The 27,655-nt window shown below is 52.0% G+C and overlaps 11 protein-coding genes across 11 annotated transcripts; 4 read left to right on the top strand and 7 right to left on the bottom strand.

Annotated features, from left to right (window-relative positions):
* Positions 1–854: 854 nt before the first annotated feature.
* INS49_003334 (uncharacterized protein) lies at positions 855–1,995 on the bottom strand (the record flags this gene model as incomplete). The annotated part of the gene is made up of 3 exons (XM_043164128.1): positions 855–1,407; positions 1,487–1,567; positions 1,637–1,995. 3 exons carry the CDS (start codon positions 1,993–1,995, stop codon positions 855–857), a joined length of 993 nt encoding a protein of 330 aa, XP_043018893.1.
* A 1,589-nt stretch (positions 1,996–3,584) lies between these two features.
* On the top strand, positions 3,585–4,748 carry INS49_003333 (uncharacterized protein; the record flags this gene model as incomplete). Its single annotated transcript, XM_043164127.1, has 3 exons — positions 3,585–4,185; positions 4,284–4,618; positions 4,743–4,748. The coding sequence occupies 3 exons, from the start codon at positions 3,585–3,587 to the stop codon at positions 4,746–4,748; spliced, it is 942 nt and encodes a 313-aa protein (XP_043018892.1).
* A 250-nt stretch (positions 4,749–4,998) lies between these two features.
* Positions 4,999–5,958, bottom strand: INS49_003332 (uncharacterized protein; the record flags this gene model as incomplete). Its single annotated transcript, XM_043164126.1, has 1 exon — positions 4,999–5,958. One exon carries the CDS (start codon positions 5,956–5,958, stop codon positions 4,999–5,001), a length of 960 nt encoding a protein of 319 aa, XP_043018891.1.
* A 690-nt stretch (positions 5,959–6,648) lies between these two features.
* Positions 6,649–9,320, top strand: INS49_003331 (uncharacterized protein; the record flags this gene model as incomplete). The annotated part of the gene is made up of 2 exons (XM_043164125.1): positions 6,649–7,036; positions 7,096–9,320. 2 exons carry the CDS (start codon positions 6,649–6,651, stop codon positions 9,318–9,320), a joined length of 2,613 nt encoding a protein of 870 aa, XP_043018890.1.
* Positions 9,321–9,633: 313 nt separating this feature from the next.
* On the bottom strand, positions 9,634–10,443 carry INS49_003330 (uncharacterized protein; the record flags this gene model as incomplete). Its single annotated transcript, XM_043164124.1, has 1 exon — positions 9,634–10,443. One exon carries the CDS (start codon positions 10,441–10,443, stop codon positions 9,634–9,636), a length of 810 nt encoding a protein of 269 aa, XP_043018889.1.
* Positions 10,444–12,333: 1,890 nt separating this feature from the next.
* On the bottom strand, positions 12,334–14,004 carry INS49_003329 (uncharacterized protein; the record flags this gene model as incomplete). Its single annotated transcript, XM_043164123.1, has 4 exons — positions 12,334–12,617; positions 12,964–13,066; positions 13,122–13,747; positions 13,812–14,004. The coding sequence occupies 4 exons, from the start codon at positions 14,002–14,004 to the stop codon at positions 12,334–12,336; spliced, it is 1,206 nt and encodes a 401-aa protein (XP_043018888.1).
* An 812-nt stretch (positions 14,005–14,816) lies between these two features.
* On the top strand, positions 14,817–17,884 carry INS49_003328 (uncharacterized protein; the record flags this gene model as incomplete). The annotated part of the gene is made up of 11 exons (XM_043164122.1): positions 14,817–14,878; positions 15,121–15,646; positions 15,717–15,972; positions 16,040–16,183; positions 16,242–16,306; positions 16,358–16,410; positions 16,486–16,537; positions 16,607–16,714; positions 16,782–16,968; positions 17,067–17,205; positions 17,356–17,884. The coding sequence occupies 11 exons, from the start codon at positions 14,817–14,819 to the stop codon at positions 17,882–17,884; spliced, it is 2,121 nt and encodes a 706-aa protein (XP_043018887.1).
* Positions 17,885–18,797: 913 nt separating this feature from the next.
* INS49_003327 (uncharacterized protein) lies at positions 18,798–19,019 on the bottom strand (the record flags this gene model as incomplete). The annotated part of the gene is made up of 1 exon (XM_043164121.1): positions 18,798–19,019. One exon carries the CDS (start codon positions 19,017–19,019, stop codon positions 18,798–18,800), a length of 222 nt encoding a protein of 73 aa, XP_043018886.1.
* A 2,396-nt stretch (positions 19,020–21,415) lies between these two features.
* Positions 21,416–22,152, bottom strand: INS49_003326 (uncharacterized protein; the record flags this gene model as incomplete). The annotated part of the gene is made up of 2 exons (XM_043164120.1): positions 21,416–21,636; positions 21,708–22,152. 2 exons carry the CDS (start codon positions 22,150–22,152, stop codon positions 21,416–21,418), a joined length of 666 nt encoding a protein of 221 aa, XP_043018885.1.
* An 898-nt stretch (positions 22,153–23,050) lies between these two features.
* Positions 23,051–23,939, bottom strand: INS49_003325 (uncharacterized protein; the record flags this gene model as incomplete). Its single annotated transcript, XM_043164119.1, has 3 exons — positions 23,051–23,620; positions 23,647–23,859; positions 23,937–23,939. 3 exons carry the CDS (start codon positions 23,937–23,939, stop codon positions 23,051–23,053), a joined length of 786 nt encoding a protein of 261 aa, XP_043018884.1.
* Positions 23,940–24,329: 390 nt separating this feature from the next.
* INS49_003324 (uncharacterized protein) lies at positions 24,330–25,423 on the top strand (the record flags this gene model as incomplete). Its single annotated transcript, XM_043164118.1, has 3 exons — positions 24,330–24,412; positions 24,589–24,609; positions 24,676–25,423. 3 exons carry the CDS (start codon positions 24,330–24,332, stop codon positions 25,421–25,423), a joined length of 852 nt encoding a protein of 283 aa, XP_043018883.1.
* Positions 25,424–27,655: the final 2,232 nt, after the last annotated feature.

Here is a 27,655-nt window from a genome sequence, read left to right as displayed (position 1 = left end):
TTGAATGGGGTTGTGTGTTCAGGCCTTTAAGTATTTTTCCGGTAAGGAAGATTCTCTACCATGCGTTCTCTCGAGCATGGTCACTTTTGCAAGTGTCCATTCTCAGCAAGCTGTAGTAAAAACACTTGGAGAAGTGGCTTCAACACAGTGCTTGACGGCGTCAGACCAGCTCGACAGTTTCGCTTTTGACGGAAGCAACGGCACTGGTGTCAATAGGCTTAGCGCAACTACGACCCGTAGTGAAAAGTGCAGGCTTGTTAGGAACGCGGGAAGTCACTATCCAGAGCCTTACATCACAAGTTTCCTGCAATTATCCACAAAAGACCCGGTCCCTTGTCCTGATTAGCGACTTATTACGGCTCCGGCTAAGTTGAAAAGCTTCAGTTACACGAATTGTCTACAAATACTCAACAAAGGCACACCCCTTGATATTGGCCTCATTATTAGTGTCGTCGTTGCCAATCTTCATAGCACCTTGGCCTTGCAAGATACTATGAACGGGGTGACTGGACAGGTGGGAGTGGCAAGGGGATGTGCTATGCGGAAAAGGCACACCCAATGTGGTGTAGAGAGAGAAAAAACCATATGCAGTGATGAATGATGGGTTTTGAAAAAGAGTCTTGCTGTATCAGTGTCAGTGAAAGAATGCTACCTGACTTGATGGAGATGTTCTATGGAGCAGCCGGCGGCTGCCCTATGGCGGCAGGGACTGAAAGGCGATATTTACATATCTTTACAATATTGTATGCTATGCTCAGTAGCGGCGCAGAATCGCCACAGGTAGCAAACGAAGAATAGAACAGGCGGCATTTGATGTTTACAGGGCCCCCAATCACCACCAAAAGATAGATTCCTCACGAATCCAAGAGCCAACCGAACAACTCCCGGTGAAACTCCGCCGGCTCCTCTATCTGTGGCGCATGTCCCAAATCAGGGAATTGGACCAGCGTGCTATTCGGAATCATCGCCGCCGCCGCGGGGCCCAGCACACTATAATTCCCAATGACCGCCTGCACCGCCGGCGGCGACCAGGCCTTTCCAATGGCCGTGTTGTCCCTGTCCCCGATGACCAACAGCGTGCGCACCTGCTGCCCCAGCAGGCCGAACTCGTAGATGACGGGCTGCGTGTAGATCATGTCGGTGGTCTGCGCCTGGTTGTAGGTGAACTCGGCGCGGCGCGTTCCCGTGTAGACGTTGTAGAGCATGCCGACCCACACGTCGTACTGGGGCTGCCACCGGCCGACGTAGTAGGTCGTGTTCTCGTAGGCCTTGATGGAGGCGTACGTCGTCGCGTTCTCGGTGGCCCAGCTGCGGTCGACGCTCTGGTAGGGCACCCCTCTGGTCTTCCAGTCCTCCAGGCCGAGGGGGTTGACCATTGCCATGGCCGTTGTGTTGCTGGGATACATGCTGGAGGAGGAGGTCAGCGTGACTACTCTGAGGATTGATACCGGACTGTTCAGGCACCCAGGGCCGCAAGAAGACTTACAGGGCGTATCGAGCTGCCAGCATCCCGCCCGTGCTGTGCCCGATAATGGTGGCGTTGTAGATGCCCAGCTGCTTCAACAAACTATTTGTGTTCAACGCCAATTGCTGGAACGTGAACTGATACCCCACCGGCTTGGTCGACTTACACCACCCCACCTGGTCGGGCGCAATCACCCGGTACCCGACACCGGTCAACTGGATGATCGTCTCGTTCCACGTCGCCCCGCAAAAGTTCTTCCCGTGCAGCAAGACGGCCACCGGCGCCTCTGTTGATGTGTTTGCGGTGTTTGCGGGGGCCACGTCCATAAAGGCCATTTGCATGTTCAGGCGCTGCGAGGGGAAGTTGTAGACTTTGACCGGATAGGGATAGGTGAAGTTGGAGCCGTTCAGGTCATCTGGCTGTGGGCCGTCGTCGATGTAGCCGTTTCCCCCGCCAAGCGAGCCTTGGGCGGTGACTACTGACGTAGCGGCGAGGAAGAGGAGAGGCAATGTACGAAGTATGTTCTTCATTGTATTGCTTTTTTTTTAACTTGTTAAGACCGCATAAATGATATAATTATAGACGTTGTCTCAGGAATGAATACTATATTATATGTACGATGAGACGGAATTCATGCTATTATCATGGATTGCAGGCAGAATTAAGCTGTGGAAATGGATTTTCATTTAACTTCACTTGGGGAAGTGAGTTCTCATTAGATGCGCGAAGGAAGGTATATAATAGTAATTGAATGATAAGATAAGCCTATCGATTACAGCGTTACATTACAGTACCTTAGGCACGTCTAGCTTAACCATGGTTTTCCCTCCAACCACAATGCATCAATGGTTGTGCGGGGAGGAGGCTGCCTACGTCGTGCTGAAAGCGGATAGAAGTTATGGTCCTGTGGGTTACTGAAAACTTATCCTACTGTTCTGCAGTTTAGGTGATGGATAAAGTAGGTAATTTATATCTACAATAGTTTCTGTTTACATCGTGGATATGTTGACTTGCTTAATGGCTTTACTGCTCATTGGATTTCAATCTCCCAATCACAATGTAAGATCGTTACCTGCGATCAAATTCCACGCCATGGTGTGCAACTTCGCACTTTTCGTGACCAAACACTCCTAAATTGAAATAAACGTCATCTTTGCTCCCCACAAGTCACTCGTCGCATCTGCAAGACCACCGTTGCCTGCAATAGCCATAGAGACGAGAATATGGCTAACGTTTATACTCCCAACATAACACGTATTTACCCTTACATGAGCTTCCAGCACTTAGTGAGCCCTGCCCTTCTCAGCCCCGAAGATCTTTATGTGAATCACAAACTCACTCGACTATCACGCCGACGCCGTCCTAGTCACAAAACACAAGAGCATGTGTGAAAGGGTTCGGGTCTGCAGCACAATAAGTCTCTCTGCAGACGTCCCGTAGATTACCCGCCTTAGCCCATTCCCAGGACACCAACCAGCGGGTGAAGTATTGGACGAACGCTCTGAGAAGTAAAATTTCGCGTGGGGACTCGCAAGAATTGCAAAGTTGATGAGCTGGCGAAGGGCCTCCGACTCGCACCTGCAGAGCGGAGAAAAGCATATCCTATGTCATGGTCGTGCATCACGAAGTCGTAGCGCAAAAGTATCCGGATTCCCGGGTATAAATCACTTCCGTTTCTTATTTCTGTCTTATTCCGTCTTGGTTTCTCGCGGTGTCAAATGTTCTGGTTCCGATTTTACTTGTTTCCCCAGGAATCACTGTGTGAGGTGAGTTGAATGTGGGCATCGCGAGATCGCGAGGCTTGCCCTCGAGTAAACAAACTCCCAGCTGCTGGCTCTCATTTGACAAGTGAGTGTCGTGCAAAATTCAGGTCTGACTAATGAACCAGTTATGATGACTGCAAGCCTTCGCGGTTGTCTCCAATAGTCCTCAGGTCACGGCCGAAGATCAAACACGAAGAGGAACAAGGTCATCCAACGAGCTATCAAAGCGTTTCTGTCGACACCGACAGCACTGGTGTGCTGAAAAGTCATCTCTGGACGTCGGAAAGTAACAAAAACATCTGATGGTCGTCAGCTGACTCTCCGCGAGTCGAACAAAGACGGAATACTCCGAAACCATGCATCCAATCGCCTACATTCGGCGGCAAGACCCAGATTGCAGTTGTGACCTGGGGCTTTACGTCGACGACTCCACCAATTTCGACCTGACACAGCGATACATTGTTGTAACAATACTCGGTGTTTCCATATACAACTGCGTGGAGCTTATCCCGTTCATCTTCGCCACGTTCAAGAGGTACAAGGGCTTGTACTTCTGGAGCCTCCTGGTGTCCATTCTTGGCATCCTCATGTCCAATGTGTCGAACCTAGTTTCCAACTTCTACCCGAACCCCCCTCGCCTCCAGGTCGGGCTGATTGGCCTCGTTGGATGGGCACTCATGGTGACAGGTCAGTCCCTGGTTCTCTACTCCAGGCTTGACCTTCTTCCACTTCGCGACAGAACACGACGATGGGTTCTGCGCGTAATCATATTCAACGCGGTTGTGATGCAAGTTCCAATCATTATCTTGAACACGGGATCGAAGTCTGGCCGGCCGGAGAGGTTCCTCCCAGTGTTTTCAATATACGAGAGAATCCAAATCATCGTCTTCTTCCTGCAAGAAGTGGGACTCTCGTGTGTCTATTTGTGGGAGTGCTTCAAGTTTCTCATCGTCCCAGGTAAGGGCTTTCGTCTCTCGAGCATTTGATTACAGTTTGAGAACGATTCCTCCGAGCCTGAAACCCATTGCTTTCTCTCGATTGCTAACGATGCACAGACATACCGGTGGCGTGCAGGGTTGAATCCGGCGGCTTTGGCAATGGCCCCCAAAAGAATTCGAGAAAGGTTCTTCTTCATCTTCTCATTGTAAGCATAGCCGTGATTTTACTGGATATAACTGTCATCGTGCTGGAATTCTCGGGCTTCCATCTCATCCAGATCAGCTACAAAGAGCTGGCCTACAGCATAAAGCTGAAACTGGAGATATCCGTGCTAAGCCGTTTGGTAAAATTCGTCCAGTCAAGGCCTATGGGCAGCAGCGGGAGAATCACCACACAGGATGAGCTTGATGGAGGTCCAGCCATCCACCAAGCGTTCGATCCACCTCTTTGTGTATGTAGGATCGACTCAGGAGACGGAGAGTTGGACGCAAGCCGTACAGAGCACACGACTAAAGACGCTCGAAGCCACTCAGGGCATCATGGAGGTAACAGGAGTCTGACACATCCGACGCAAGACTTGACTGTTGAAAGCATTGCGTGAAAAAAAAAAAAAAAAAAAAAAAAAAAAAAAAAAAAAAAAAAAAAAAAAAAAACCTTTGAAAGAATGAATACAAAAGTGGACATGTCTTTCCGAGTTTCCATTAGCATTTAATCTCAGTGCCTTTCATACGTTACTTCATAATCATGGGAGCGACGACTCTTCGACAAAATTCCAGGTGCCAATGAAACGCCAAAGTCGCCTCTGTCTGGAAATACGCGATTCATATAACATCATGACCTCTTCGACGCCTTGCTGTGTCTAGGCAACTCCTGAGATGAATGAGCACTGCTGTTGCCCTCCCTCTTCCGCTTCCTTTCTTTCTGCAACTCCCCCGACCGGTTCAGGCCCTCATACAGGGCCCAGGCAGCGAGCGTCTTGGCGTCCCTAGCTCCATCTCTCCACAGTGCTTCGTATTCCTTGACGTGCAGGGTGATCATCTCGTTCTGCGTCCTGACTCCGGTGAGTCTTCCCCTGAGATCTTCGATCTCTTGCCGGTCCAGCTCCTTCTCCCACAGGAACAGCGCAATGTACTCATCGCATCCTCCGGGGCTAGGGTACATGGCGGACTGCAGGCTCGTCTCATCGTGACCCGAGTTGCCAAGAGCCAGTTTGGTCATGTCGATGAGCTCAGACTCGGGGATCTTGAAGCCTGTTTCTTCCTCGATTTCCTTGGCAGCGGCACCCCCGAAGTGATTAGAGTCATCCAGCATGCCGGCCGGGATTTCCAAGAACTTGAGTGACCCGGCTGGTATGCGCGGCTGCTCGGTCAAGATGACATATCGCTCATCTCTCGAGTCTTTGGGCCGGAGGATCATGAGCATCGCCACGCTCCCGCCCCTGAGAAAGGCAGTTCCAGGAAGCGACTTGGAGGCGTCGCGTGAGTTTTCATCCGAAAAGGGTTCACGCTCCACGGCAGCGTCAATTTTGATGAATCCCACTCTGCCACTGGGAAACCTCGTGACGGATGTGACCTCGATTGACCTAAGGCTGTAAGGGTGCTGGTGAAAAGCATGGTCCTTGGACTCTTGCAATTTGAGGTTGGCGTGCAGTGTTGCCTTCCAGTTTTTAAAGGCCGGCCAGGTTTCAAGCTCATGTTTATTGATGGTGTTTGGTAGGTAAACGGGGATAGTCGTGCCAAAGAAGTCAATTTTGTCTTCTTTCCATGCAACAGTAGGGACTTCTTTGGGCATCTTGAACAGCGTAGAGAACACGGTAGGGGACCAAGATTGCAGTCAAAGGATAAGTTTCTCCGGAAGTTGACCAAAGTGGTGGCAGTGTGCACTTTCGTGGAGCGCAGGGGATAGGAGTTAATACTAAAGACTTCTGGAAATTGCGTCCCGTGCCCAAAGTTGGGGATCATTCATACCTAGGAAGACATTGGGAGGTCGCCGTCTTTCAGCCTCAAAAACCGCCTGAGCGGCAGACTCTGCATGTGCTACGTTCTACAACAGTCTGCAGTAGCTGGGCGGGAGGAGCTAAGCCGCTAATGCGGTGAGATGGTCAAAAAAGCAGGCTATCTAATGCGCCTCTGGAGCTATCGGTCCTCAAGGACGGCTCTAAGTGGGTACTCGCAGGACTCGGTGAGATATTGTGACAGGGATTCTCATATGTTGTAACCAACCATGCCGGATCAGCGGCAAAGCCCGCCATGATATCAGCGCCAGACGCTGCCAGCATGCAACTCCCCCTCCAACACAGGCTTGGCCTGGCTGCCGTTATAATCCACCATTGAGCCACGAGTTGGCATGCGTGTACTTGAGGAGCTTTATCCCCACGCAAGGTATTATTCTACTTGCAACCTATATGCCAAGGCTGTGTCGTCTACTGTGGCCATTCTTTTGCTACGAAGAAGACCGAACGATCCTCCGTATTACTTCAACATGCTTTGCGAAATCTGCTGGCGGATGTTGCGAGGGCAGGTTGGGAGGCAGTGGAGAGGCACCTATGACCTGCATTTCGACCACCACCACTCCATTGAGACACTGAAAGCATCACACAACATGGGCTGCGGTATATGCCGGGTTCTTCACGAGGAACTCATTGCAAGTTCCAAGAAAGACATCGTCCAAAGCGACGAAGAACAAGTCTCCGATGAGGTGGGAAATGCTGGGGTTAAGACTGATTTGAGCGCTCACAGCACTGCACTGCTTGGTGTTATCAATGACATTGAGGATCGCGACGTGTTCCGCCTCGACTTCAAGCTAGAATGGGCACGGAGGGAGCACCATCAAGAGATTATAAAGCGAACTTTCGTTCTCAAACAAACCGGTACGTGAGGGTTGATATAAATTTTGGAGTACATTACTGACCTCGGGAGTGACTCGCAGACAGCTCAGTAGCAGCATTCAGAACTCCCATGTCTGAGGAAACGTCTTCAGGCGAGGTCTTCAAGCTCGCTTTGAGCTGGATCACGCAGTGCGATCAGAAATGCAATCCGCCCTGCTCAAAGTCAACACCTAATTGGTACCCAACTCGTCTGATTGACATAAGAGATCTCAAATCTAAAGAATACCTGGAGACAAGAAGAAAGCGATACACGGGCAATGCGCCTAGCCAGGAGCAGACTTTGCGAGACCTGAACAAGACCACCGTCAGACTCGTGGAAAGACCTCCCAACGATGTCCGTCATGGCCGGGATGTCTTTGGTGAGACCGTGGAAAACGACAAGCAGCCAAACAATCTCTATGTCACACTGAGCCATTGCTGGGGCCCAGATCCGACGCACTACACTCTTACACCAAAGACCGAGGGCGAGCTCAAGGCAGGTATCGAGATCCAGAAGCTTCCACAGACATTCAGAGACGCGGTTAACTTTGCATCGCAACTGCACAATGTTGGCTGGATATGGATTGATTCTTTGTGCATCTACCAACGCCGTCTGGGCGCCTCTGAAGAGGATAATAAAGTCGCAGAAAAGGACTGGCTTCATGAAGCAGCCCTGATGCAAAGGGTGTACCAGGAGTCATATCTCAATGTATCTGCCACTGCTGCTTCGAACAGTGACGAGGGTCTTTATTCGGAGCGGGACTATAGAAATCTCTGGGAAAACGAGGTCAGCCTCAAAGTCGACGGCATCCCTGGTCTAGCACTGCACGACGAGGAGCACAATCACAACGAAGAAGTCAGTACGGTAAGGCCCAAGAACGGCCATGTCGGCTCATCCTTCTGGAAATGGTTTACACGGCTCTTCCATGCCCCCACACCGGAGAGTCTCGAGGAGGCTGAACCCGTCGCGAAACCCGTCGCGAAGATCGACTGGGGTGGAGAAAAGCCGTTGACTATGGCCCTTCCGGAACCAGAGGGACTCCGCAGGTGCGTCATCATCGACACGTCACATTGGGAGGACCTGGTGAATAGGGCTCCTGTCAACGTCAGGGCCTGGGTTCTCCAAGAACGGTTGCTGGCCCCGAGGGTTCTGCATTTCTGCAAAGGCAGTATTGCTTGGGAATGCGGCCAATTCACGAGGGCAGAAGGTCACCCCACAGGTCTACCCAGGTTCCAATTGCAGCACGACAGAATCCTGCCTGAAGTTCCGCTCAAGGGATTGGACCCGTTCAAGCATGGTAAAGAATTGAGAAGAATCAGACTGGGAGACTCCAAAGAACCGGATCCTGAGATGCCGGAAAAAGACCTATACGGATTCGAGTTGTGGGCGCGCGTGGTTGAGATGTATTCGAGGATGAACCTGACAATTTCCAAGGACAAACTTATCGCTCTGTCTGGGATCGCCCAGCTCATGTCAACCAACATTCTTGGCTCCAAAGAGGTCCCGGCTCGGTATGTGGCTGGCCTGTGGTACAAGTACCTCGAGAGCCAACTGCTTTGGAGGGTTGAACCCATCTTCAAACGGCACAATCAAACTTTTCATCAGCCTTCCGGACGACCGGAAACTTTCAGGGCGCCGTCGTTCTCATGGGCCTCTGTCGATGCACAATACGGTATTGATGACCAGCCTGGCAACGGCATCACCTACGGCGAGGTTACTGACCAAGACTTACTCATTGATCTACAAAAGGGAGAGAACGACGTCGTGATCAAGACTCAGACTGAAAATGAGTTTGGTCTGGTAGATTGGGGTCACATCATGCTTTATGGAAAGCTAAGGAAGATCAGGCTGTCCAGAGGGGAAAGGGGCAGATTCTATTGGCAGATAGTCGACCGGAACCTCGTCTGTCCGAACATCGACAAGGAAAGACACCATAACGTATACCTCGACGCACCAGACGACGACGACAAACGCCAGAGAATATTCAAGTCCCACGACGTCTACTGCCTTCCGGCGGCGCGCGGCCCAAGGTCCGAGGACAAGGAATCAAAGTACATCATCTGCCTGATCTTGCAGCAAGCCGCCGACGATGACCAGGTCAAGGACCTGACCCCCCTAGAGAAGAAAGGCACCTTTCGCAGGGTCGGACTGACGAAGCTGTCAGGCTGGGGCGACAAACTCACATACGAACATATTCTGACACCCCATGCGGGAGACGTCTACCTGCCGCAATGGCCTCATGCGTTCGACACAACCACGAACCGGCACTTGGTTCGCATCATTTAGGTGGCGACTTAATTATTCATGGACCAGTGTTTTAAGAGACACGAGCGCCGTAATCATTCACGGTCATGGTGTCCTCTAGTTTCAGCTGTGGACAGCATGGGGAAAAGGTAGGTTGCACGCGGCTGACAATTTCAGGCGGAAGTCCGAGTTGTTTTTGGTAAGGGATATCAGTAGTACCCAACGGGATGAAGTCACTTTCAATAGTTTGCTTGGTAGTTGAGGTTAAACCATCACATTTAGCTGCACCGCTCTCGTCAAACAATCACCAGTGTGTATCCCCTTTGTATCCCGGCTTCAGTATTCCACTGAGACCCTACAACGCCGTTTGCTTGGGTAAAAACCCAGTGGGCGTCGCGCCACCAAGAATGGATATCTTTCCATCAGTGAAACCATACATGGCGATCTCAGGCAGCTTGACTTCGCCGCCTCCGAAGTGCTCTCGGAGACGTTCGTTCTCGGGAACCCCTTGCATGGAGAGCTTAACAGCCAGTTGCTGCTTCTCGGCATCAACCACCATTTCTTCCACGACGTAAGTGAGTCCTGCTGTCGCGGGCTGAAGGATATTCACGAATAAGGCCCTCATCTGTTCATAATCCAGTAGCCGGCCTGTTCCTGCGACCTCCTCGGCAAAGTGTTCGGGTACGTTGGTATGTATGCAGCGGGCGTTGACGTCGTGTATGTATCTCATATAAGCATGTCTGAGTTCAGTCGCCGACAATGGATTCTTCGAGGGCTTGGTGGTGAAGGCTGGCAAGTTCGATAATCGGAGGTTGCGGCTTATCTCCGACTGGATCTGATCGAAGCGAGAAATCTTGCCGTCTTCCACAGACAAGATTATCGCATCCCAAACCTCGAACGTAGTTCCTTGGCCATCTTTGGCCGTGGCAACCAGGCGGCCGGCCACAGACTTTGCGCCCTCCTCGATTGTCAACCCATCAACCCGGAGTTTAACTTCACCTCCCTTGGTATTCTCGGCAATGCGACGGATAAAGCGGTCCCTGGTTTCGCGCTCCCCATTGTAGATGACGAATGGCAGAACAAATCCATGGATCTCATCCCACTTTCTTTCGTTGGCGGCGTCCAAAAAGGCCTGGAGTGTGGCGATGGCCGTTTGACCCGACATTCTCTTGCAGTGCAAGAAGCAATAAGCCACCCGATTGGGGCAGGTCCGCGCCTCTGGTAATGGTATGTAAGGGTAGTAGTATGTTCTTTTCTGTCGTCCACCAACAATGCTTTACGCGCAACGTTGTTTGCGAAAGGTTGTCAATATTTGTGTGTCTGAATTGAGCAAATTGAACGTCCTCGATCAGGCATATGGCTAAAATTTGGCGAAGCGGAGGGTTGTATTTCTACATCGGGTTGTGAAGTCCACCGGGAATTAAAGTGCATGCTGGCAAGCAAACGGGGTGTTCGAGGAACCCTTACCCGACTGCGGTTTCCTCGGACTTTCTGCGGGGTCAGAATAGACTTTCGCAACATACATTTGAAATTTTGAAGTCTGTCGGAAATATGGGGGAAGCGGCTTTACGCAGGACTCGAGTCCGATCCCGACTATCTCGGACCCACTTATGTTTTCCGCATGTATTTCTCACCAAGTTCAATTACTCAATCAGCCAAACTTGGGGAACGTATCAAGTATGTCTTTGGAAAACAGCCTTTGACCTCTTGTTGCGTGGACTTGTTGAGGTAAGAGTGCACTTCTCGCACGGAATCGTGTACACACACGATGAGGACGAATACAAATGCAGTGTTATGATCAATTGAAGCTGCACTTTCGACTGATTCAAACATGGATCTTTCCCTCATGTCTCAAAACTCAAATTCTTCTATAATTGAATTCCCCAGCCCAGTCTTTCTCCGCAAAGCCGACATCGTATAGCACCTGCTTCTGATACAACCTTGAAATCGCCGGCGCCGTGTCGCTCCTGTTCACATTCGAAGCGTAGTATGGCCTCAACATCTGCTGAGTCGGCGCAGCGGGTCTTCAAGCTTCCTAAGATATGCCACCGGAATCGTGCAGTGGGCCAGAGTACAGACGTAACAACGCGGTCGGAAGTGTGGTTGCAACCCGTCATCCTAAGGACTTGGAAATGGTCCGGCGACGAGAAGTCCAACCCACGGCTTTTTGGCGATAGGCGAATGTAGTGCGCGTTTTTGTTGGCAAAGTCAATTTCCATGGTGTCTCCAGCTCGTTTGTTGAAATAAGCGAGGGATTCCGACACCAGCGAGAAATCGCGCCACCACCACCACCACAAAGACCCCGGCCTCATGTCGCCGGCATTTAGCAGCACTAATTCGTCAGTTGTAGTTAAACGACATCGAAATTGTATGGGTCTGTAGGACCGAAGCGCAATCGCTCGAGTTTCGGTGTCTACGGACAGCGCGGCTGGATTGCATTCAGACGATCTTACAACGTATCGAGAGGTTGCTGCATCGTGCGACTGAGGTGCGTAGTTTCGGATCCACTGTCCCCAAGTCCTGATGTGACGAGGCTCAAATACATGCTCCCATATCATGAGCTTCAGTTCGAAGGGAAGTTTCTGATAATGGGAAAAGCTCGTGAGGGGCGGTTTTGAATTTTCAACGCCTGGTATTTGTTGGCTGAACTCAGAGAACTTGTGCTCAGTTCTTGCACCTTTCGACAGTATTTGACCCATGTAGGCTGCGATTCGAGGATGATTCAACCCAAGGCCGTGGCCGTGTCGAGGTGCTGGGTTGGACGAGTCACTCAAGGAAGATGAGACTCTACATCATACTGGGATGGCTGTTGAAGCTATATAGCTCTGGTACCTGCAACGAAAATCTCATTCGACTTCACTTTGTTTGCCTTCGCTGAGCTTATCAAGATGATATCTTACTGGACACTGAAACGATTGCTTACAAGTGTTTCTCATCGATTGGGCAGGCAATCAAAGATATTGTGAAGATTCTTTGACTCAATGTTTCATGATGTGAGAGGACGAGACACTGATTCAATTACAAAACAGAAAGGACAAAGGCATATTAAAGTCTTCTATGACCAGTCTCCTTCAAAGTCCACCTTCTCCTCCCTATCAATCCGGTCATACAATTCATGAAGTGACCATGGCTTGTAGTTGTACCCCGGAGGGATGTTCGTATTCTGAAACGGCGTGCCGTCAACAAGACTCCTCAGAGCCTTCCCGTAATTGTCGTAGGCGTATCTCTCGGGGTTGTGAGCCCAGATCCACCGCCCATATTCCGGCTTGGGAGTAGCTGAGGCGCCGCCAGCCTTGTTTCGCAACGCGGGCTTCAGGAAACTGGTCTGATTGAGGAAGCCTACAATTTGACAGCACGAAACACGCTCAAACCTACGATGATTGTCAGTTGGGTCATCGCACTGGTAGCCAGTGTCGTGGCAGAAACAACTTGACTTGCCTCAGTTTGTTGTGCGTCTTTGACCAAAATCCATTCTTGACGCCCCCTATCTGCAAGCAGGTCGCGACTGAGATTGCGTCCTCGATGCCCTGGACTGCCCCGTTGCCCGATGACGGCAGGAAGGTGTGTGCACTGTCTCCAACTTGGACAACGCGACCGAGAGGCGAGGTCCAATTTGGCTGAGGGTCTCGCCACAACAATGACCAGTCGATGATGCCATCCTCAGGAGCGGTCCTGATGAGTCTACAGAGGTACTCGGGAACGTCGGGGAAGTTGTCTTTGAGAAAGTTCACCACGTACTCGGGGGAGGCCTTGTTTGCCCATGACTCCTGTGACGTTCCGTCGATGTCCTTTATATTCCGTTGTCAGTAATTAAATGCGCGTGAATGATTAAAATCAGCTTACATTGTGCACCACGTGCCATTCAACGACGTCCGGAGCGCGGAGCACCAGGACCTGGATGTCATCCCCAGTCCAGATCTGCAGCACCGCGCCTCCATTCTCGCGCAACGGGAACATCTCATTGAGTTCGGGATCAGAAGTGATGTGGTCGACGTGATAGGCGGTCCGGAAAATGGAGTGCTTGCTGCTCATGGCCCGGATGTCGTGCCCGTTGATCAGCCTGTGAGACTTGGTGCCAAGGCCGTCCGCAGCGACGACGACGTCTGCGTCGACCTTGGATCCGTCCTCCAGTGTGACGCCGGCTTTGGTCTCGTCTTCAAAGTACTCCACTGCTTTTTGGCCGTACGTGACGTCGATGCCAAGGGCCAAGACCTGCCCGAGCAGCGCAGCACTGAATCTTGGGCGCGAGACGCGATACACTCGGTCAGGGCCCGGCTCGCCATCTTCATTGACAGCTACCACCCCATCTTTCTTAAAGCTGAAAGGTTGTGGGCCAGTTACCTTCTCGCCAGTCACCTTGTGGAACGAGATCCATGGGTCAGGAGCTGTCTTGAGGGCTGCATCGTACACCGCGGGCCAGGTCTTCTCCACGTGTTGCTCTGCAGAAGGGCCGAACATGAAAGAGTCGCCTGAGTTGTACAATGTCAATAAGGCACACAGGCTTGGTGACGGCCACGGCATGTTTCTACTGACCTGCAGGGCTGGGTGCTGGAGCCCGGTCAATGACACGGGGGTTGTGGCCCTTGCGCCAGCATTCGAGTGCGGTGTACAAGCCGGCAGGACCGGCTCCGACGATCAAGACAGATATCCCCGTCAGAGGATGCCGAGCAATTTTGGAGATGTCCTCAGACTTGAGAGATGCTGTGACTTCCTTGAAGAAACTCATTGTTTGAAGACGAGTCGGAATTGAAGGTGCAAGGCTGGAAATATTGGTATGGTAACGATGCTTGATAATCCGGTTTGGAAGTCGGAATGCTTGTATTCTAGTGTGGGTTACCCATATGTCTGTTTTATTCTAACACATCTGTATATATATTGACCTGGGTTCGGCGTCGGATAAGACATTTCCATCCGAGACCCGCCAGCTGAGACATGTGGCCCACCCGTCGCTTATTCCTTCAGTTACACAGGCACGCACCGCCTCGTTCCTTCAGGCGCCAGAATGCAAGACGCGGACTAATCCACCCACTGCATGTCTTACGGCAGTTATGACACGAGTGTGAATTCGCGCCACATCCTGTGAGACGGACATTGGATGCCTTTCATTCGTCATACATCCCGAAAAATAATATCGGGGCGGGCATTCCGACAAGACTCGGCTGAGTGGCAGGTCACAGTCGTGTTCGTGCTTCTAGCTTCATGTTACGTTCCTCGCCGGAGGACGCGAAGGACTGAGTGGATGGTCACATTGAAGCCAGTCTTTCCACGCCAGGGATTGAGAGTCGGGCGCTTACAGCTTTCCCGTTTGCCCCGATGGACCAAGTTCGAGGGTTGAGTTTGTTGCTTTGAAGCAAACTAACCTCAAAATTTGTGTACGGCGCGCAGCATGTCACGTTATAGAATAGTCGGACCTTCGGTCACAGCGACCATTATGTCTATCCTTCCGGAAAATATATTGTCATTCCGTAGCGCTTGATCATCATGCATCTCGCACAGAAGTCTAAACTTCTTCGGTCTGTTCCCAACGTTCCAATCGACATGGCCAACTTCTTTCCCAGCCTCTTCGGTGACTTCGATTTATTATTCCTTTACCGGAAGCGGTTAGTCCGGGTAGTCATCCTGACATTATCACGGTACATTCTTTGTTCTAGGTTACTTTTCTCAAGCTGGCACTTCGGCCAATCCTCGCCTTTGATCGTCTCGGCCGGTATCTATTAGCATATCGCAATAGCTCACTCGTCTTCCTAATTTACTACGGGACTATCTTGTACTCTCTAGACAATCAGCCCAAGTAGCAGCACATATAACCCCACAAGATGGCTGCTGACAGTAGTACCGATAGCAGCAGTTCCGACTCCAGTAGTTCCGACAGCAGCAGTGCCGTCCGCCTGGGTGGATATGCCCCAGGGGATGGCGATTACGACTCGATCAAGTTTGCCCTCCAGGCTACCTATGACTACTTCGATTATTTCTGGAGGGGCGAAGGCCGCCGCTGGAACCTGGCCGCCCGGAGACCCAATTTCGTGGACTTGCCCGTGCCGAAAACAAGGACGCGTCCTCCACGAGGCTCGAGGCCCGGCCGAGATCAGCCTGTGCGGCGGTACACTCAATTTGGGAGGTTAGGGCTGCGGCAAGAACGCCCGGGGGCGGTAGCACAGGTCCAGCAGCAGATCCAGCAGGGGTATTTTCCGGTGAAGGCTGCGTTGGATCCTCTGGACATCAGTATCTCCAAAATCCTCGGCTGGGGAGGCCAGGCGGTTGCTGTGCTCTGCGAGCTGCTCGGGGACGGCGGACAGCGGGAGAAAGTGGTGGTCAAGTGCCAGAAGCCAGAGAGATCAGATCTGGCGTCAGAAATTGCGCACATGGACGTGAGTACTCACCTACAATGACCTGGCGTGATGTCGAAGACATTCTGGATCTGTCTGATTATCGATACAGCGATTGTCTGGGGCTCGGCATATTGTTGGGAAGAGAGAGTATGTACCTCGACGTTTCAGGAACCCACAAAATGATTCGGACCGGGCAATTGCAATCCAAGCGGGTGTCTTGTCTGCAGAGGGGGAACCACTGACCCGGAAAGACATATTTGCGATGGAACTCATGCCTAACAACTCGCTCGAAAACTTGCTCAAAAAGGCTTCCAAAGCCGGCATACATTTCAGGAATGGAGAGTTGTGGAAGATATTCCAATGTCGTAGGTTGGAATCACTCATGGTATATGGTGGGTTGGCCTTGGAAGCTCACGCGCGTATTGACAACAGTCCTGAAAGCATGTATTGCGCTTGCATACCCGGACAGCTGGGGGGGTGGTAACACGCACGATGAGACGATCCCAAGAGGAGATGATGGCAGTCTTCTGCCTATCCAGAATGCCATAATCCATTTCGACATCAGCACGGATAATGGTAAACAGAATCAGTCCAGGTAGCTCATGTGCGTTTGATCAAGCTAACGTCACCACAGTCTTTATTGGGGATTTTGATTCAACACCTGGGCCCCTCAGTCACGACACTGTGCCTGTTTTCAAGGTGACCGCACAAGCTCTCGTGTCTCATTGCATGACCTAATAACTTTGCCAGATCGGGGACTTGGGTCTCGCTGAGTCCTTTTCACAGGCTGATCGGGCAGACATGTAGGTAGAGGTCGTATTTCGGGTGTATCCCCGTTGACTCAACCCGGATACATGAAGGCTAATAGCTCCATGGAGGTTTACCATGGTAGGCCGGAGAAGGGTCGGAAAGTCTGTTTGCTTCACGCCGGTGAGTGACATCGACGTCTCATAATTTTGTTACTCGGACGACTGCACACACTAAACTTTGATCGTTCAGGAGCAATTCACCGATGACTGGAATCACTTGACCAATGCACCAATATCAGAAGGAGAGGAGACGGCTGGCAATTACGACTCGTGGACTAACATGTACGGCATCGGACTCGTAGGTGCCCCTGGACCTATTCTCTCATCCGGACTAGGCCAGATCTAATGTCGTCTCACTTGAGCAGATCATGTGGCAGCTGATTACCCAAACAATGACTGAGATGCCTCCGCAACCTACGCGTCTGAGGTTGCCCGAGACTGCCGGCGCTTCTGCGGAGGACTCCGAGACCTGGACTTATGGCGGGAGGGTGCAGAATCCAGAGTTCGACCATTATGACAGCCAACTCAAATACCTTGTCATGTGGTGTTTAGGTGAGATCTCCTCGCAAGACCGAATTCGATCCGAGACCCACCGCCGGGGGGCCGTCGGGTGCGTTGGAGTTGACAGACGGCTGATCATCATCCACAAGTGGACCAGCCTTCACTCAGACCTACCCTGACCGCGGCGCAAGATATGATCTCTGCAGCTCTTGCAAGAGATTGGGTTGAGTTGGGAGATGATCATCCCAACAGGACGTCCATCGAAAGTCTCCTGAGAGATCCACCCTCGTAAGTTCCGCCCGTTTGAGGTTTAGACTCTCCGCCATTCCAGAATCCGCCATGGCTGCTTCCGGTGGTGTGAGCTTTTTCCCTCTGACTTGCGACGCGCCATCTTCTCAAACACCCCCCATTCGTTTGACTAATCTCTTCGGGCCACAGAGCTTCAGCGCCCGTCCCACCCAAATTGGATCAATCAATCCCCGGAGATTTGGGCCTGCAGGCACTAACACTGCAGCCCGGCGGGCCCGGCCCAAACCCCTCCGCGCCGGCCCCCAAAGACGTTCCAGACCCTGTGGGCCCGGCACCGATCCCCGTCGCGGTTTATGCGGGGCCGAACGGGTTCTACGCGCGGGTGGGCGACTCGGGCGGTATCCTGCACGAGTTATCTGTGCACAACAACAACAACGGCGACAGGCACTCGTTTGTCGTCCTGCGGGATATCCGGACCTACGTCGTCGACGTTGGGGCGGCGGACCCTGCGGCGCGAGGATCACCAGCCACCCCAATCCCGGTCTCGACGCACGCCGGCCAAGACGGCCGTGCCTATGCAACGGCGTGGAGACCAGGGTTCAACGTGGTAGAGCTTGTGGTGCACACGGACGTGACGAATAACACCCATTACGTGGAATTTGATGGCAGGAGGACGAGTATATTGGACATGGCAGGCATGCCCCCGCGGCGGGCCTGAGTGCCGAGGCGTTGGGTTCGATGAGGTACGCAATGAGGGACTGAGTGAGATAAGGCGACAGGGGAGAAGCGCGAACATGTGAGATCCCAGGTATTCTCCGAGGGGCACGTACCTCGACCCGGTGGATGGGAACCTAGATTTCGCGTGAAGAACCCCAATCTCAATCAGGCCTTAATGATAGGTCGTCAGAACGTCAATTAGACTTCGTTGCAGCGGAGGGTTGCAATCACCGAGGAGACCGGGTCACGTATCTCTGACCTCAGTCTTGTACGGTATGATCGATCGGTCTTCGATTTGGCTGAATACCGGAATACTCGACGACTGTGTTCACATGCAAAATTTCGAATGAAGACATAGTCACTCAATGCAAATCACGAAGTCACACGGTCTCAGTGTTGAGCAACAATGTTGTTGAAATTCCAAATGTCAAATCGACAAAGTCTAGCCACCCGAAGTCCCCGCCTGGAGGTGCCCAGGTATGCGGAAGAGAAGGCCGGCTGCTTTCAAAAAGGAGCAACTTGGGCCAGTACATCATAAGATACAGAAAAAAAGCTATGTGAAGCGAAAGTGGTGAGGGTATCCCAAGAAACAAGAAGAAGCGAAGAAGAAAACAAGAACAGGTCCCAGGTTCATACACGCGATACCCTCCCGATACTCCAGATCCATGCGAGCTCGACAACAAATGAAATCACACGCTTCATTCACAACAAATCATCAATACATCAACAACTCCAATCCAGGTAGTACAACATTTTTGTGTGTCCCTGCTATGCACGTCTCCGACGCAGAGAAGAAGAAGAAAAAAATGCGAACCCCGCCCTTCCTTGAGGGCCTTGGCCTCCTGCGCGTCTTTGTCTATCGTCTTTTGAAAACCGCTGGTTGCGTCACCCCTTAGGAAGATGGAGACAGGAGCTTATTTCCGGTAGGGTGTCATCTTCAGGGTGTCCGTGCTCCGGGAGGAGGAGGTTGACGAGCTTGATGACGTGGAGGCCGCGGAGGAGCGGCGGGCGATGGGGGCCGGGGTGGGAGCCCGCTTGCGGATGGACTCGGACCTCTTCCGGGAGGCGGACCCAGGGTGCGCGTGGGCCGCGTTCTCGGGGTGGAAGCGGGTGGGGGTCTCGAAGTGGACAGGCATTTTGGATGGAGGTTGTGTTTTTCGTGGTGAGTTGTAGGTTGGTGATGAAAGGTACGCTGCTGTACTCACTCAGTACTGCGTTGTGTGTGCGTAGAGAGGTTGAGGTGTGATATGAGTGATGTGTTTGTGTTATGAGGCGGAAGACCAGCGTTGAACCCGGCAACGGTTTGAAAGAAGTAAAAGTACTGGCGAAGAAAATGCTCAGAAGGTGCTCGAGGCTTGAATGTTTTTGTTATTGTTGTGATGATGGACGGCAAGAGCATGTCTTAGGCTGGGAGAAGCTGAGCAGTTATATGCTCACTTCCGTCCGACGCGTGTCTTGGTGGAAGCAGCGACGATTGCAATTTCCATATCACATCCCTTCATCTACCACTGGCAGACCCCACAATTTCCCATCGGACGAAGGTTCAAAATAGAGCGTGGATGGGTGGCTGGGGGAACCTATCCCCAGAGGCCGATGTTTCGACGTTTCAGCGTCTCATGCATATAAGGCTGGTCAGGGATCTTCCCTCTGTCCGAACCCCTATTCCGAACTTCTGCGCCTGCGAATCCAGAGGCGACTGACTCTTGCATGCCCTGATTCGGGCGCCCACACTGCTAAATCGGGGCCGGCTCTGCCCAAAACCACCACTTCTGATGCACCCGAGCAGGTTTGTTCTCTCGCTCCCTCGTGGGCGCCTACCATCGTGACCTGTAAGGCTGAAGATCAGACGGTTACAGCCAAGTGCGCCTGTCATGCCTCCTAAATTCAGACCCTTCCAACTAAAATGTTGGCTGTGGCATTGCGGGCTTACTCGCCGACCCGAGGGCGGTGTTGGCGCCTATTCCCGTTCGTAGGGTTCCAGGAAATTGGGCGCACCAAGCCATGAACGACAAGCTTATTAGGCGCGTCGCTCGGGTGGTCGAGAAGGGACTCGCGCCGCGATGGAAGCCACATCTATATTTGACGTCAATATGGGTTCATCCCAGCGTTTCAAGGGGGCTGGTGCCGCTAGACGGCACTTGTGCTACTCCGGCCGGGCTGATTGGGCAATGCTGACGCATGGCAGCCGGGCTTGTCCCTGACTAGTGAGCATGATCCCCTGGGTAGAGGCGTCGATCGCATGCCATGCCGACGCTTGGGGAACCGGCGGAGAAGGGGAGGGGACCCAGGAAAGACACGTGCGGTCACAACTCAAACTGCGTGATGGTAACGCAGGCGATCGTGCTCAGAACATTCAGGGTCCAGTAAATATGATCGGCCTTTGTCACACATTGCACCCGCATCGAGGCGCTGTAGAGACAATCTACTCGAAGTTTCAATTGGCGAGTGATCACACGTCACTGGAAGGCTTCTCAAGGATCGCCGGCTGCAGAGTTTCAATAAGAGATCAAGGGATGAAGACGCAATCAGATCATCATCAGCTTTCAGAAGCCCGAGTGGCTGCGCATCGGATCATCGAAGGACCAGAACTTCCCCCGCACAGACAGTTAATTTAGGGGACGCATATGGCTATCTCGCGGCGTTGAACCATAAGTTCCGTTCTCTTATGAAGCGGGTGGGGCCATGTCGCAAATCGTGATGCTCGTCGACGCGTAGTCACGCCATTATTCAGTTCAAGCTGGCAGCAGCATGCTAGAGAGTTTAGATGATCCTCAAGTCAAAACATGGGGATTCGTGATTCCAAGCAAGATGTCAAAGGAAGGCTAATATCTGTGAACCTGTAGTATATGACCGATATAGATCATACAGGAGACAAAATTAGACGACGAGTTTTTCAGCTCGTCACAGCAGGCATTGGAACAAGGTGGTCGTGTATACCTCCAGAAATCTTAACCAGTAGCATGTTCGCTTCAGTCTCAGGTAGACTGAATGAACTGATACCAGGTAGACAGTTTTCACAAAGTTTGGCTCATTCTCTCGGCCGAACGAATAAAGAGGTGGGTTCTTACTGTATTGTGGGTAGTCAGAGATCCACATGATGCAGCCGTGTAGAAGGTGGCTGAGGCTGTAATGTCATCAAGGAATAGGCTCGAAAATGTGGGGACAAGATCACTCAATTGACGGATCCAAAGCAACGTTGTGCAGCAGACTATCTTTGCTGTCTGTTATTACCACAATGTTTCTCCGGGGGTTAAGCTGAGAGCCTTCTAAAGTTCTCCATTCTTGTGTAACACGGATAAGTCCGTCAAAACCCCGGCAGGACTCTCCCCACCAAATTTAGACCGTAAAGCTGAAGCCAAGTCAGGTACTCTGTTACAGCTTGTTCATTTTCCAAGGCTGAACGGCCTTGTATTGGCATTTAAGACCGGGGGTGTGTGCGGACAAGCCGGAGAGTGGTCATTGCGACCCCTAAACCTTTCCCCGCCCCCCACCAGCCTCCGACGACAGCGGACGATTTTGGCTGTAGATCACCTTACTCGGCCCTCTTGATGAAGGCATATTCAACACCACCCAATATCTCACCGGATCCGACTTCTTCAAATCCCATCGCACGATACAGTTGGGCGCCCGACGGGCTTGACAGGAAGTGCACGGCCTTCTTCTCGTGCGCAGCTCGCTCCATTCCCCAACGAGTCAGCATCTTGCCCACACCCTTGCGTTGATGCGCCGGGTCCACGGCGACCGAGTTCAGGCCTATGGATCCGCTTTCAGCTTTTGTTCAAAGATAGATCTTCCATGGACGGCCAGGGTATCGTTCGACCTACTCCAGGAGTTTTGAAATCCCTCCTCACCCAACGCTTCTCTCAACTTCTTCGACAACTCCTCAGCCTCCCGTCCGAGTTGTTGGGCTGCCTGCAAGTCGAAGCTCTCAGGTAACCGCCCGACACCTTCAGCTCTCTTCTTCTCACGCTCCTCCGGCGTCAACTCCTCGATGGGGTCCTCACCGCTTATCCACTCCGCCCAGCCCATGATGGTGTCCTGATCGTCCACAGCCACGATGTAGTGGCGGTTCTTGTAGTCGAAAGTCCGAACCATGTTCCTGACCGATAATTCTATCTCATCCGTGTCGCCGGGGTTCACGCGTAGGCGTTCCGGGAAGAGCGCGGCGTTCACCTGCCGCCCGCTGTCCCGGAACGCGCTGATTGAGAGCTGCGCCATGGCGGTGAGCTCGTCCTTGCGGGCGTGGCGTATGTTGGAGGGCCTCTGCATCTTGGGCAACTGTTAGACGTGAATGACCTCAATGCACCAGCTGTTCATGTCTTTGGCCGTTTTGAACCATGTTTGCAGAGTCATGTGTATAGTTTCAAAGCGGTGTGGGGTAGGCGATAAGCCTGCCCTTCGAGCGGATGGTATTTATCCGACCACCTCCTTAGCGCCTCCTTGACACCATACATACGCTCAGCCTGAAGGTGCTACCAACGTCTTTGGATACCAGTAGAACTATGCAGTCTGTCAACTAAACGCGAAGATTATGGAAGAATATATCACTATCATGTTAGATTTCTTTCAAACACACGTGAATGTTAGTGGAGATTATTCGAGAAGGCCTGCCGAAAGTTTATAAAATTTAAATATGACACACTTGTGACCGGGCCCTTGCTGACTCTAGCCGTTGTTTTCGTAAGTCGGATCCTCTTTCCACTTTGTCTCATATTCATGGTAGTCTCGTGACTGAGTGCCATTGCGGCCATACCTCGCTGCCAACTCCGAAGCAGAGATATGAAGCATGTCTGAAATCGTCTTGTGGACGTCGTACGTCTTGCAAGAAAAGGAAATTTCGACGCCGGCAGCAGGGATCGCCGCACCGTTTTCCAAGAGGAATTGACCATGTCCAAATGCTTCAAGTCCCTCCTCCATGTTTGCAAGCCGGTGCGTTGACGTCTGCGCCGCTGGAAACAAGGAGTTGAGCAACTTCTACGTCTTCTCGGTAGGCCGCGGCTTGTAATGCGCTGAGTCCATACTATCAATCGCCTGGGCTCAAGCATTCAACGGACACAGTACTTTGGACGTACGCAACAGGGGTGGCACGTTGGAAAGGACAAGTCTCTTGGTAGGCCAGTACTATATGTATGAAGAGCGTGGTATGTCCAAAGTCAAATGCTCCCTCTCATTGTTCCAAGAATTCACCCTGTACTCTGAACACATCTTTAGTTGATTTCCCCACAAGGTCCTTGTAAATCTTGGGATCTGTTGCGCCCTCCAGGGCAAATATCACGCACCGGCTGTTCTCGTTGAGACCAAGTCTCTCACGCAAGACCTCGTCACTACCAGCTTTTAGCAGAACGCCTATATTTGCAGCCGATGATTCCCCACAAACAACCGGAACATCGCCATGCTTACCCTCTGCCAACACCCGCATTCCATCAATCGCAACAGAATCAGGCACAGCAGCAAAGTCGCTAGCAAGCCAGTTGAGGATCTTCCAAGCAGCAGGCGACGGGCTCCGGCACGCAAGCCCAGCCATTAGAGTTTGGAGGTTGCCCTCGCCCAGTCGCATCTCTCCTGCCTTTGCGCTCTGAAACAAGCAGTCTGCCTCGGCTGGTTCAACGACCACGAAGCGCGGAAGCCTCACGGTGCGGCACGGTTTTTCAATCTCGCAAAACCGATTGTAGAAGCCCATGAAGATGGCTGCGGCAATACTGCCCACGCCCCCGCAGACAAAGACGTGGGTGATGGTCTCAAGATTTGGCAGCACCCGTTCACCCGCGCGTCCTCTTTGGCCCGGTCCACAGACGCCTTGTACTCTCCGTCGATTCGGATCACAATCGCGCCAAAATCCATCATCGCTTTGGCACGCTCGGGGCTGACATGGCTGTGGACATAGTCGACAGAGCGGCATCCAAAGACTTTCGCTCCATACGCGAGACCCCTGCCCTGATTGCCGTCTGTCGCGACGCAGACGGTCACCTGCTGGTGCTGTGATGATGGTAGTAGTTGTCAACAGTCATGTCTGATTGTCTTGGAGAGAAAGCAGATGCAGCGGGTCGGATTACCATCGTCGCAAGTCTGGGATGGCTTTCTCATGGTCATCAACTTCTTATAAAGTTGCCTCCACTAACTATACATAAACCATGAGATACCTATCAGATACCCGATTCCAATACAAGGACCTTTGCAATGGGGTTTCCCTGATGAGACGACTCAGCGAGCCAGTCGCCACTTCGGCAAATTTCCAGTACGCCGGATTGGTGGTTGACTCAAGCGTCACTAACTTCGGCGAAAGGTGCTAGCGCCCGTAGTTCACACCGAGGGAAGTGATGTCGCATTATCAGGCATTATTGTCCTGTCACCATACGAGACAGACCATCTAAACTTTTCTCAAGAGGCCATATTACCGAAACTCTCTCATTTCTGACAAAATTCAAGCTTCGGCATGAAGAGGCAAGATGCCGAGGAGCCCGGGATCAAACCGTCCAAGCGCTGCTGCTCGTAGCGCTCGGAGCATACTACCCCCAGGGAAAATTATTGCGTGAGTCTTTCGCGGCCCATGCCCTACAGTCCTGACCCAGTGTCATGTAACACGCTCAACTCTTATAGGTGCTATCGATGCCACGAAAGAAAAGTGAAGTGTAGCGGAGGCTGCCCATGTCAGAATTGTCAACAGTCCGAGAAGGTAATCGAATGCTCATACCCCCAAAGGAACAGAACTATCAAGGTTCCACAGAGGTAAGTGGACGTGTCAGCTCGGCACCCCAGCTCGTGACACGACCTTCTAACATTTCGAGATCCAAGTCTCCTGGACAATTTGTTCCAGGACATTGAGATACTGAAGCGACAAGTTGTTACCCAGCCACAGTCGGCCGAAAACCATGCCACCGAGAGCGATAATGCCCATGACACGGATCCATCCCACGATGCCACACAGCAATCACTTCAGTCCTCCAGAGGTGCTCAGCGGGACTTGTCCGTTGATACAGTCGAGGAGAAAACCGAAACGAGTCCAGCCGTGAGTACTGGCCCATGGTTTGACAGCATGAACATCTTCAAAAGCCCCGTCCTCATCGGTGAAGCCGCTGATGCCGCATTCGCAACTCGATTTCGCCAAGTCATCGCAGACCCTGCGGTTCCCGAGCCCACCCACCTCCTACGACTAAACCATGCTACGAACGAGTCTTTGATGTCCTTGGTCGATGTCAACGTCCCATGGCCTAGCTCCTCCCGCGCCAAGTTTCTGATCGAGGCCGCTATGAGACATATTGGCCGTTGCTACCGCATCGTCCAACGAGAAGCAGCTGAGGAAGCTTGGGAGCAGATAAGCCATAATTCAAGTCGCATTGGCACCATCCTGCGATGTAGGAGCTGGGCATTATTCGCTATTGGAGAGCTCTATATCACCAAATCCATCGGCGTTAATGGATTTCCCGGCATGGCGTACTTCGCTCAGGCAACCAAGGCGTTGCCATACCTCGACGAGCGGCCCGAAGTTGAGTGTGTTGAGCTTTATCTTCTCTTGGTCAGCCAGACCTTTCATTTGTCCTAACGATGACTAATAGCTATATAGTCTTTCTACTGCATGACTCTGAACCGACGATACAGTGCGTACCTCTTCAAGTTTGCGGGTACAGCCACGCGTACTGCTATTGTCATCGGCCTGCACCTGAATGTTCCAGAATCCCAGTTGCCAGATCCCAGGATACGGGAACACCGGAAACACCTCTTTTAGACGGCCTTTGTTCTCGATCGAATCTTTGCGTCGAAGCTAAACCATCCACCAGCAATTCAAGACGACGACATTGACCTTGACCTTCCTGCCGAAAGGCCTACGTCCACTCCGAGTGATAGCTTCGGAGATGCTGAATACCACGTTGCAAACATCTCGCTAGCTAGGCTGCTATGTTCCATCATCCGATCTGTCTACAGCGTCCGGAAACAAGCCGAGGGCTCTTGCGCAGACGTCTCGAGCCGCGCCCAGGCCTGCCTCTACGATCTCCAGTCCTGGTACGAAGCTCTATCTCGTCGGTTCCAAATTGACGACAAATCCCTGGATGACCATCATGAGCTTCAAAAATAGTCTCCCTTCACCTACGTTACTATCAGGTTGTACCCCTTCTCATATCCTATTCCCTTCCGAAAATTTCGCAGCTCGTACATCAGGCTGATCCTTCATCAGTACGTGATTCTGGCCACTAGGCCAGTTCTACTGCATGCTTTGCGGCTCCAGATTGCTGCTTCACGTGTCGACTCATCTGCTACATCGCCCAAGATTCCACCCAGCGCAACGGCACTTTCACTAGCATGCATACGGTGGGCTCGTAACTCGATAAGACTTCTCCCACGAGCTTGGATCGACGGCAACTTCGTAACCTTCGATTGCTTTTATACACAGTCTTTATTCTCGTCTTTGACCATACTCGCAGTGTCAAGCCTATTGGATGGGATAGGCAGTCGACAGGATCGGGAAGCCTACGAAGAGGCGTCCCTCTTGCTAGAGCAGTTGAAGACAGCAGGGAACCTGGTGGCTCAAGAATGCAGCCGCCACGTCGAAGCAATAGAGGGGACCATACTAGCTCATTTGAACGTTGAACCTAATCCGCAATCAGAGGACGCAGTGAAGCACAGTTCCCAGGGTGCCGATATGCAGGTTGAGCGCAGCGTTGCAGACGGGGTGGTGCCGGCATCGGGAATGCCTTGGCCAGAACAGCAGCAGCCGTCATTTCAAGAGCTGTTGTGCCAGCCGGTGATGGACTTTACCTGGTTGGAATTCGTCGTTCGGGAGGATTACTGACCAGATACGTACTGGCCGGACATGAGTGCGGATGCTGAGGACATCAGTGGCGCACCTACAGGTTCAACTTTGTAATAGCGATGAAATCATCCCCATAGAGATGCAGCAAGAACGACTCGTAGTCAGAAATCTTTGGACACGCATCATTTTGCCATCTTCTAACACTGAGTCTGCAAAGAGCATGATAGCAATACAAATCACTTTGAGTTGGTCCTGTGAGCAAATCCTGAGCAATTCTTGGATCAGAGAAATTTAACAATTATTCTGAGCGCATCGATGAGAGGAAGAGGTTACATACAAACCAGGGGATAGGCAAAAGTAGCGGACAAGGGGAATCGCTGGAGTGAGGGGCGCAGTGGACAATGTCTGGCCAAGCTCCAGCACACCGCAGAGATATTTGGACTCAATGGCAGCGCTATATCGGCAAAATACAAACCCGTCACTGTACCCAGAGCACATGACTTGGTGGGGTCCAAAAGTAGACAGTCCTTGTGCCGAACTGCGTTCCTCTAGCATCATCGAACATTCCAAATAGTCAGTGGAGAGGTGTGAGGCTGTGTCTACATGTGCAAGGCTCTCGGTATAAAGCTCGCAGGCCACAACGTAATGTAGCGATCCTTTAACTGTAGCGATATCACGTCAGACGGAATAGTCCATAAGATATCAGCTGCACGTTGATCCGCCCATAAGCGTCGCTCGAATGCGGAAATGGTTGCACACGAATCCCCCCAGCAGTCAGCATCTGCTCCACAAATCACGTCCCTAGGCCACACGTACAGATGACCTTGTGGATACCGACGGTGAGAGCACAGGCATGAATGGTGAGGCTCTTGGCAGATGTGGGTCAGTAATTCCAAATAAATTCATAAGTTACTAGGGCTGGAACTGGTCACCCTCATTCCGATCTATAATGGCAACGGCTCGACCCGGCTGATGTGCCTTTTCGTCTTCGCCTCGTGGGTCGCTGAACATCACAGAGTATGAGTA

Source organism: Diaporthe citri (genome assembly GCF_014595645.1).
Source record: "Diaporthe citri strain NFHF-8-4 chromosome Unknown scaffold_10, whole genome shotgun sequence".
Classification (NCBI taxonomy): domain Eukaryota; kingdom Fungi; phylum Ascomycota; class Sordariomycetes; order Diaporthales; family Diaporthaceae; genus Diaporthe; species Diaporthe citri.
The sequence above is the reverse complement of the archived record's forward strand: the minus strand, read 5'-3'. Positions and strand labels throughout refer to the sequence as shown.